The sequence below is a fragment of the Eptatretus burgeri genome, chromosome 13, assembly GCF_056783735.1.
Source record: "Eptatretus burgeri isolate ZD-2024b chromosome 13, Ebu_testis_v1, whole genome shotgun sequence".
Classification (NCBI taxonomy): domain Eukaryota; kingdom Metazoa; phylum Chordata; class Myxini; order Myxiniformes; family Myxinidae; genus Eptatretus; species Eptatretus burgeri.
In genome coordinates this window covers 9,395,870-9,406,915 of record NC_140973.1, presented here as the reverse complement: position 1 = coordinate 9,406,915, position 11,046 = coordinate 9,395,870, and the positions used below count along the sequence as shown (strand labels likewise).

Below are 11,046 nucleotides of genomic sequence, written 5' to 3'. Positions count from 1 at the left end.
CATTGTTTGCTCAATTCCAGTCTGGTCTTGGGATCCGGCTTATCACAGAAAGATTTTATTTTTTATTTTTTTTGTATACAGAGTCAATGCTCATGAAAGAGCTCGAAAACAGAATGACAAGTACATAAGAGAACAAAACACAACACTGCAAAAGAAACAGCAGAAAGAGAAGGATAAATGCCAACAGGGCCAAGGGACAAAATAGACAGAAGAAGAAGGGATGAGGGGTAGGGTAGAATGTAGGGGGTGGATAGGATGGCTACAGAAGCAAACTCAGGAAGGAAAAGCTGGAAAAAAATTTGGGGGAGGGGAGGGTGGTGGGTGGGTGGTTTAACAGGGGAAGAAAAGATAATGGTTTTGGATGGGGGATAATCTGAGAAGGTGGTGAACAGCCATCTTAAAGATCTGTGTGGAAGAATGAGATTGAAGAGAAGGTGGAAGTTTGTTCCACAGGTGGGGAAAAAACAGAGGAACAAATGAGTGGAGGGAGGTGAGCAGTGATTCTGAATTTTGAGAGTTTCGCCATAAGGGGATTGCTGGTGGATTACATGTGCATGACAGATGCTTGGGGGAGGGATGGGACGGGAGGAGAGGAGAGGAGAGGGTTGGAGACAAAGCACGTAGAGGGTGCAAGACCAGAAAAGTCAGAAGCAGACAAAAAAAAACAGACCTGTCTGTGATGGCAAAGTGATATGCCCATAGATTTGGCTTCATTGTGTGAGAATCCATTGATAATGAAGGCCTTGATTTCCACAGTGTGAAGCTGAGCAAGGTGTAAAGTAGGGGTGCCAGCCCAGGGGAGAGGGAAGTATTATATCAAGCTTCTGAAGAAGGCCTTGTCGATGGATAGGAGTTCAGGTGTGGCAAAGAAGGACTTTGCATGACTGACAGAGGAGGCCCAGTCGGCGACTGGCTTTGGAGGCCAACTTTGAAATGTGGTTTGCCCAAGAAATATCATGGCTGAGCGTGAGACCCAATAGTTTGAGTGATTGACCTTCTTTGAGAAGGTTGTTAAGAAAGTAGATGGGTGGGTTTGCCACACGGTCCTTAGACAAAGATCAAGATATATACAGTAGACTAGGCGTAAGTCGTCACCATCGGGACCGAGAAAAAAGTGACGACTTAGAAATGTGACGACTTACGCGTATGCGAACATTCATGATGATTGTGGGGTGAAGGATGAAGTCGCGCGTGGCCTGGACACGTATGTGTGAGAGCCGGCTATTGTACCAAAAGGAAAACACAATCCTCGGGGCATAGGTGGGGGTGAGTTGGTGAGTTGGAAAGTGATCAAGCAAAGATGGAATTCATGAATCAGTTTATCAAAAGTAAAGATAATGAACAACTGTAAGACAACTCGTATACCATCGGTGATGGTATGGTGACAAATTACATGACACACAGTCATCGTGGTGATGATTATCACTCAATGCCAATGTGTAAGCGAGTGCGGTAATGTACAAAACAAGCCAATATAAAACCATGATCGGACTTCAACACGAAGCTCGATTGATCCTTTACTCCTTCGCGAAGTAATCCATTATGTTTGACTGCCTCAAACTCTTGGGCGTCTGGTGCATGAGAAAGGACTCAAACCGGTCATTGTATTCCATGATGTTGTCTGGGCAATCCTCCACCAAAAGACAGTATCGGCGCATCACATCCAGACAGTATCGGCGAATCCACGCTGCCTGATTCGCCGCACCTCTCGACCTTGCCGATTCCACACCTCACTTTGAATCTGTCTATCCAGTGCATCGGCAAGGTCTCGGCATCATCATGCCCGAGGTCCGCAGCGAATTTACGTGCCTTCAGCAGCAACATTTCACCGTCCAACCGAATATTTGGCTGAGCCGACATTTGCCGAAACCAGATGATGAGCATGTCATCGACATCTTCAAAGGACACACATTTCACGCGTTTCACACTTACCACCGGCCTCGCGATCTTCTCCACTTGTCCAAATATCTTGCCCTTATTCTTCAACATATCGTTCAATGTCTGCCGTTTGATGTCCAACTTCTCAGCTATGGCTGTTTTCTTCATCAGTGGATTTGCCTCGCAAAACTGGATAATGTCGTATTTTTTCTTGGTAGGTTTTAGTTGTAAGCTTACGCTTAGTCGCCATTGTCCTGCCTGCAGTGCGATCAACGTGTGTACGCAGTTATAAATAGCCTATCACTGACGGTGTAAACCAATGAGTGAGCATCACGATTCCATGAAATCGGGCTTCTCACTCGGCAGCAGTTCCGTGTGACGAGTTAGGAGTGGTAATTTACTTGAGTTTCCATTACGGGGGAACGGACAACATCTGACGACTTAGACGAAGTGACGACTTAGAGATGACGACTTACAGAGGGATGACCCTTTATTCAAAGGGATTTAACATGAGATAAATTCGGGACTTTTTGACGCTGCCAACTTAGGCGAAGTGACGAGTTACACGCTGCCGACTTACACCTAGTCAACTGTAATATATAGAGAGAGACACAGACAGACAGACAGATTTGCAAGGATTGAAAGACATATTCCAAGTGTTTGATCAGCTTGTGATCATTGTTTTTGAAGGTCTGAAGAGAGGGAAGAGGTTGCAGCCTGACTGTCTGAAGGATGAGGGAATAGGGATGTCATGTAGAGGGTGGAGTCATCAGCAAATAGATAAAGGGGATTTTTCAGTCAGAGTGATCGTTGATCAAGATCAGGAAGAGGACTGGGCCGAAAACACTGCCTTGGGGCACTCCAGCCTTGACAGGGAGAGATTAAAGAATTCCACTGAGAGTCACACGTTGGCAACGAGAGTGGAATAAGTCAATAACCAAAGAGTGGAATTGGCATTGGATGCTGTAAGCAGAGAGTTTGGAGAGCAAGGTGATATGCAGACTATATTGAAAGTTTGAGATACGTCTCGAGAGATCATTTGGCAATTCACTGTTGGTGCGCTGTCGTTATAGTGACATGCCTCTTCGTTGAATTAAAATGTCAATTTTTGCATTCGGCTTTGTGGTTGTTTCGTTTGTGCTTTATCTATTACGGTACGCCTTTTCTACATACCTGTGCAGCCATTTCAGCAGCAGTGGAGCAGTGGCGGGAAACCCATGGGGTTGAGGGGTCCCGGGGTGAAGGCGAAGAAGAAGAGGAAGAAAATATATATTTCGTTGAAGATGCGGTACTGTTCCAACTGCTCAACACTGCATTAATTAACTTTGACGTACATTCCATGAGGATAGCTAAATCGATCGTAATAAACGACACCAACTGGGAAAATGTTTGTAGAAACTTGGAGGTGTGAAGCTTTACCATACAACTTCTGGTTCAACAGCAGATGTTTCATCAAGTTGAATGTAGGTTGTTGGTTTTGTTTGTTTATCAATTTTGTTTTTTGGGGTCCTCACCATTTCAGTCTGACGAGGAACAGCAAGAAAGGTTGCCAGAGGGGGAGCCTGGCCAGGAGTTCATTGCGCACGTCCCTGTTCCGTCACAAAAAGAGGTAAGAATCTGTGGTGCCGCATTCGGCCATTTTTGTTACTCCGCTGATGGCTCGTCCAATGTGCTGTTGAAGCCCAGGTCATTGTACCTCCCATCGCCCCTGTTCTAGTATTTGCTCAATCAAATATTATCTGCTGTCTGAGCAATGTTGAAAATCGGTGTGATGTTAATTTTGTTTCTCCTCTTCGTAAAGCAATTGCTGCACTTTATGATTAAATACTTTTCGTATTGTTCGTGTTGCTGTGGAAGTTCGTCCTCATTTCATTGATGATATATGATGCTTGTATATGACGTGACCGATGACACTCAATGGTTACAATAGCCATCCAGTAACGCCGTTGCATAGTCATCACACCGAACAGTGGTGTACAAATCCACCTTTTATTTCTTCAATTAACCTTTTTTTGTTCCACCATGTACACAGGTGGAAGAAGCATTGATTCGACGCAAGAAGATGGAACTGCTGCAGAAATATGCCAGTGAAGCACTGATGGCTCAGAGTGAGGAGGCAAAAGTATTAATGGGCCTGTGAGCATCCTAAGATATGATCGGTTAGCAAAGAGGGTGGTTATTGACATTTGACAACTGTGAAAAGGTGCATCGAAAGACTGCCACAAACCGATCGGTGTGACTGCAATTAGGAAGACTTTGAACACACAAATACTCGTGGACATTTCCACCTGGCCGGTTCCAGGTTCACAAAGGCATGATTTGTGAGGGAGCATGGAGATTCCTCCGGCAAGCAACGCATGTGAGAGAATGGGGACTGAACCCTCATCATTGCCTTGCTTTTGTCGATTTGGTTGTGCAAAGGCCACTCGCTTCCAACAAGACGAAATTTCAAGCCCATTTTTGTGAGTTGTCTTTATTGGAAAAATTATCATTTTATCTCTCCAGTCATGTGTTGTTTCCCTTTGCCAGAAGAATCCTGCTGGTCGCTCCATTGTCATACAGAAGAGGCATACCTAGTGAGGATTGATTCATTTGTTTGTACTGAACATAAATGTAAATACATTTTCTATTTGTTTGGGTTGCCTCCTCATTCTCCACCACTCGAGTTGTCAATCAAGGCTGTTGACTCTGGTTGATTTCATTTTTGCATTTCAGGTTATCTAACACTTTATCAAATTCAAGAAGAAATAAATTTCAAGCTCTACTTTGTCTTGGATCAACCCACATCCGCTAGCTTACGAGTCGGTAATCATTCGGCCACAGTAAGTTTACGTGATAAATATTGTTTTTTTATTATTATAAAGAGCCTGTCGAGAGGAAGAAGGACTTGGAATGCCACTCTAAAACACACAAACCTACAACCGGACACTTTGTGAATTTCGTACGGAATGATAAACGAATAAATCACACGAAAATACACAATATGGGGTTTGTCTGACCATGATATATTCATTTGTTACATATTCGGTCTCAAACTTCCCAAGGGGACGAGGAGTCACACGACGGAGGTTGTAGTGGTTTCTTTTTCCCGCGTAAAGGGAGTTTCCCGCCTTGGACAAACTCCGCGTTCAGGTGTATAAATAGCTTATCTTGTATAAAAATATATATATATCTTATAGCTTATATATAAATAGCTTACCTACAGGAAGTAAAAACTATAACCACAAACTATTCAGTCAATTCTGTCCAATGTATGATTACCTTTTTTTTGTTAATATAAACTGGTGCTACTGTTGTTAATTTGGAGGAAACCTGACATCCTTGAGCCATTCTGTCCCCCACAGATGAACAGATCCAAGCAGAACTTAATATTTTGTGTGCAGCAGTTATAAAATTTTATAATCTGCACATAAAACAGAAATAGGACACCAGTTTACAATCAATTGAGAGTCTCCTTTGGTATTAAGGTAGTCATTGATCCACAGTAGCTCCATGGCAGTTGTCCATCCATTAAGCATTCATTCAGGACCTGCAGTGAGTGAGTGAGTCTGACGCTGTCCAAGAAGCACCGGAAAAAATTTGTTTGTCAACCAATCAAGCTCAGGGACTTTCTCAGGTTCCAAGGTATTCAAGGTGGTGGTGAATTCACACAATTGAAGAGGAGTCTTCAACTGTTGTTTCTTGTCCTCCGTTAATGTTGGAAGACCGGAAATTGTGATAACTGTTGTGTTGTGGTCTAAAAACCCAGGTGGGCAGATCAGGATGAAAGGGTGAAACGTTCAAGTAAAGGATGACCATAAAACTTGTCGAAGTGAGCAAGTGCAATATTATTTTGAATGCAGCGACACCATGAGTATTGTATCATTGAAAGGTGTTGTAACCGCCACATGTGTTTGTAATTCAGTATTTTTAAAACCTTACGAGGGTTGTTGTGGAGGCAAGATGGGGTTCAGTGCTGTTCCTGTCTCATCGGGCTGGGAGAATGTAGTTGAAAACTCCGCTAATACAGATATGGTAGTTTTGCTTATTTCGGGTTTTCTGGTTATCAAAGGAAGTTAGGTGTGTTCAAAGGTGATTTAAAAAGTTTTGCCAAGCTAAAGGTGTACTCGAACCATAAACATTAAAAAATACTGTAAAACTTTCCCCATTGGAGAAATGCTTGTGATGCTATGGCCGCCTCCTGCCATGGCGCACCTTGCCACCTCCCAACACCACTGACATAACCTCTTACGCACACTGACAGGATTTGTTGGAAACAAACACTCTCCTCTAAGCTGCCGAGCCTGGGTTCGAATCCAGACCAAGCTATAAACTGTCATCCCGGCGTTTGACAGGCACAGTGATTCATCAATGTGTGTACCTGTCCTTGGTTGGACGTTAATCTGGGCGTCACATCTGCAAGCATTTGTGGATGTTGAAGATCCCAAGGTGTCCTTTGTGAAGACAAGTTGAGCTATCAGCACCATGAACAAATTACAAATCCCTGCCGGAACCAGCAGAGGGCATTGCATCACCGACACAGCCGTGCCGTGAGCCAATGATGCTACCCCACAGCTTTGTGCTGCATTTGAATGAAGAAGAAGGACTGAACGTGTGCACGAGTCCTCCAGGATACTTTGTATTGTGTACATTTGATGAGATTTCATTTTCTTCACAAGGTGATTTTTTACCAGAGATGGTTTTTATTGATTAATTTGTTTTTACAGAAATACATTTATTCAGTTCAATAATAATTAAATATTAATAAAGATTTACTGAACATTTTGGGAGAAGGGCTATAAAGGATTTTTGATATCTTGAAAGGGAGTTGGAGATGAAAAGATGGAGAAGTGTTGGATGAAGAGAACCCTGTTGAAGACCATAAAGAATACTGAGAATGGCCTGGATATTATTATGACATAGGAAGGATAACTGAAGAGTGGTGGAGAAGGAAGAATGAAAATGAAATGATAGAGGGAGCCAATGAGCAGCATGTTGACGGGTATTCAGAAAGTCTCCAGCTTGACTCATTTAATGATTTGTTCAGGCCCAATCAATATCGTCGATTGAGGTACTCTTGTTTTTATTTATTTAAAAACAGCCTTTTGTTTATTTTCACAGAACCTCTGCACAGAAGTCTCACCATGAGTTGGGCAAATGAAAAGACTGAAATCAGAGCAATAATCAAATAACTCCAAAAAGAAATGTCCAAAGGAAATCCACAAGGACATGGTGGTAACACTGGGAGATTATTCCCTTTCATGTGCCACTGAATAAAACCAATAACTGAGCAGCTGAATTTATTTGAGAGAGAAACAGCACCGAGTCTGAGCCAAGATCATGGTGTCCCAAAGAGGCCACCACACTCATCCACAAGCTTTGGACCAATGACAGATGATGAACAGGTACGTTGTTGAGACCGAGTCCAATCATTGGGTCAGTGCACTCCATTCTCACGGAGAATCAGATCTGGATTCCAGAATTTTATCCATCATGAGAAAGTTATCAGTGAGATGAGTGCCCAGGATATTGACTGCTGATTTGAAGAGAGCTTGATTTGACCTCCAGGGAATATTTTGAGCAGTTAAAAACAAACGTACAGAGAGAGCTTCATGAACAGCATTGTGATTCAGGAAGAGTTATGGGTTCATTGCTTTGATCTTAAGATCAAATAGCAGAGCATGCAGTGGAAGCACAAATTGTGCCTTCGGCAGGATTTAGATGTTGCAGGGCACTCGGCCATTTTAAATATTCCAAGTCATATCCAATGCTCTATTTGTCTATTAACATTTGGTTTTGTAGAGATTGGGGAAGGCTCCATCCCAAAGCCATCAGTGTGGGGCCCCTCCAAGTGCTCCCCTCAGCCATGGCCTGACTTGCATATGCCTTAATCCAGCCCTGATTGTGCCATTAACCCTTGGTGCTCGCTCTACCTCCCCGGAAGTTCAACAACATTGAAGCATCATCTGGAAAGGTTGTGGCCAGTTTTTCTGGGATTGCAGTGTCGAGGCTCTCACAACTCACTCTCTTGCATCAGGTGAGAGACCTTATATTGAGGATCACTGTGCCGAAGAACTTCCACAGTTGTAAGATGCCATCAACAACAGGCACCGGGGAATGTTGAGTGTCGTGTTTATTCTCCAGAACAATACATTTCCATATATCGTCTTGGTTGCAGTGACTGCAGCAACCAAACTCTGGCATTTAACTGCTTCTCCAGACATTATAGTCGGTCGATCCATTTCCGTTATGTTTCTCCCTGTTCCCCAAGTTAAAGGAAGACCTTTGTGGAAAAAGTTTTTCTGAGAATGAGGAAATGATTTCAGAGGTTAAGAACATTCTGAAAAAGAAAGGCCAGGTTGTTTACAAATGTGCTTGATCAAGATGCAACAGAGATGGACGATGTACAATTATATGAAGGGGGACAATGTTGAAAAATAATGTTGTTTTTTGTCATCAGGTGAGAAACTGAACACCCGTCGTCGTGCTGGATTAACTGAATAGTGGAGGTTTGGATGCGAGAGTGAAATGAGAAACCAAGGTTAGAGAAACAGGGAAAGATACTCATGGAAAGGAACCTTCCTTCAGGTACAGCAATGAGAAGATAAATTTTAAATAATTATGACAGTGAATGTTTCAAGGACAGGATTTGGATTAGATCTTGATTGAAGTTCTTCACATGGAATCTGCAGGTGCGTTTGGTAAGCTGGAAGGGGTGAAGGATGTTGGAAAAAAAAACTAAGAGAATTTCTGATTGTCCAAGTCTGCCTTGAGTCTGAGGTGGAAGAGACCGGTCACAGTGTGGACGAGATGATTCAGAAGAATATTTAAAGTCAATCCAGATGATGGCAGCAGCTAAATGGAGGGAGAGAAAAGTAAATACAAAGTTGGAGTGTAAATGTGTTTGTTAGTACAGTAATAAAGTCATGCATGATGTACAGTAATGAAGTCACACATGATACACAGTCATGAGGTCAAGCAATGAACACCAAGGGTTAATATCTGCAGTTCCCTTCATGATTGGCAGTGATTGTACGAATCAGGGAGGGACCTCACCTGCTTGATGGATTCATTGGAATTATTAAATTCTCTACACTTGGAATTATTTAGCTCTCTTCATGATATTTTTAACAAGGAAGTGACAGATTGACAAACATGGACCCAAAAAGGATCCAGGTGATGAAATAAGTCCATCGAGTGTTGACCCTACCTTAGTTCTGGAGATGTTTATTAGAAAAGCTTGAATCAGCCATCTGCATGAGCCTGGTGTAACGTCTTGCATTTCTGGAGAGCTTACATGATGGAGTGATGAGGGAATCACTACCGAACATGACATCTTCCTCTCCAGCGGCCATAAATATGACTTCTTCCTCTGCACACATCAACAAAAGGAAGTCAAAACCACTCACGAGCATTGTCATCATAATCTCCATAATTGGCCAGCCTTCCAACACAATCCTGGAATGAATATCTATCTATCTATCTCCATCTCTCTGTTTCTCCCTCTCCCTCATTTCTACATTTCAGTTCATGTTTTATTTCACTTTTCCCTCCACTTTCACATCTTGATTTTCTCCATGACAAACTCCCACTGGACTTTCATGAACGTTTGATTTATGTCAAATTACAAGGGAATTTAGGCAATTTGGTCCATCATTCCTGTGCTTCAAACAGAGCCCACAAATCCCCATTTACTGTATGAATTAAAATAACAAAACCTCATCTGATGACGGAGAAGTGAATCATGATGGAGTGCTTCATGGACGGCAGCTCGAATCACCCATCACTGATTGAAAGTGCGATTGTAAAAATTTGATTTTTCAAACAATCAATTTTAATGAACATCCAGGTGTTTACAATGGCTTCTGTATGGATACATTAACACTCATTCCAGACTTCCACCAATTGTAAGATTTGGTGCTTGTCTGGCTCCGAGTGAAGCAAAATATTAATTTGTTCTCAACACTTCTGAAGCACAGACAAAATGGGACACGATGGAGGTGAGGAACATGTAATTTAGACAAAGTTTGGGATAATCTGTAATGCAAGGTGAGATTCTTGGTAACTGACGTTCCATCCGGAAGGATGGTTTCATGTACTTGGGTGGTGGAGGAGGGAATGGGCGCCTCTTCTTGGGGCTCTTTGGAAAAATAAGAAAGATTAAATACATTGATATGTTCATCAGTTTGATAACTTGTTCAGGATGTGGCACAGAAAGAAATGCACTGATAGAACAGGTAATCAATCAGATCAGGTCAGGTATGGGAGCATGTGCCAGAACAGCACGTCGCTGCGTCCACTTTCCGCCGGTACTCCAGGGGCCTCCGTCTGGCCATCCCCCAGGCAGATGCCAGGCCCATCCCCATCTCCTTGAGATGATGGTCAACCTGTTGCAACCATGAGGCACGTGGTCGACCCACTGGCCTCCTCCACTCATGAGACTCCCTCGCTGAGAGAATCTGGTGAGCAGGATCAGCGTCAGGAAAACGAGCCACATGTCCATACAGCCGCAGCTGATGCTCACGGATTATGCAGGTAACAAATCTCATCCGAGTCTCTCTCAGAAACCGCTCCTTGGACACAAAGTCTGACCAGTGAAAGCCAAGGATTCTCCGAACAGACCTGGTACCAAAGGAATTAAGTCTCCATCTCAGATCCTTGGTCAGAGTCCAAGTCTCGCACCCATAGAGCAAGACTGGAAGTACCAAGGACCTGAAGACTCGGACTTTCGTCCTCCCACACAGGTACCGGCAGCGCCACACCCCATGATCCAGTGAATCCATGACTCCCCAGGCCCGACCCAGACGTCTATTGACCTCTGACTCGCAGCCAGCAGAGACATGAATATCACTGCCAAGGTAAGTGAATCTCTCCACGACCTCAACATCCTCACCACAAACAGACACAGACAGGACAGCAGCATCCAAGATGTCACCGAAAGCCTGGATCTTAGTTTTGACCCAAGAAACCCGTAATCCCAACGGCTCCGACTCCTCATTCAGCACCTCGAGGGCCCCCAAGAGGATGTCTAAAGTCTCCGCAAAGATGACTGCATCATCTGCAAAATCAAGGTCCGAGATCTTGACATTCCCAAACGATGCACCGCAACTTGATCTCTCCGACATCCTCCCTAGAATCCAGTCCATACAAGTGCTGAAAAGTGTGGGGGCAAGTACACATCCCTGACGA

General features: G+C 43.5%; 2 protein-coding genes across 2 annotated transcripts in view; one reads left to right on the top strand and one right to left on the bottom strand.

Moving 5' to 3' along the window:
• Positions 1–4,860, top strand: part of ISY1 (ISY1 spliceosome associated protein) — a 66,683-nt gene extending 61,823 nt beyond the window's left edge. Inside the window, exons 7-9 of the mRNA XM_085851690.1 lie at positions 3,060–3,166; positions 3,401–3,487; positions 3,911–4,860. Coding sequence (XP_085707816.1) covers positions 3,060–3,166; positions 3,401–3,487; positions 3,911–4,018 — 302 coding nt within the window. The 3' untranslated portion in view covers positions 4,019–4,860. The remainder of the gene's footprint in view (positions 1–3,059; positions 3,167–3,400; positions 3,488–3,910) is intronic.
• A 1,683-nt stretch (positions 4,861–6,543) lies between these two features.
• RAB43 (RAB43, member RAS oncogene family) overlaps positions 6,544–11,046 on the bottom strand; it is a 46,014-nt gene continuing 41,511 nt past the window's right edge. The window contains exons 4-5 of the mRNA XM_085851038.1: positions 9,068–9,229; positions 6,544–8,712 (exon numbers count right to left, since the gene is read on the bottom strand). Coding sequence (XP_085707164.1) covers positions 9,069–9,229 — 161 coding nt within the window. The 3' untranslated portion in view covers positions 6,544–8,712; position 9,068. The remainder of the gene's footprint in view (positions 8,713–9,067; positions 9,230–11,046) is intronic.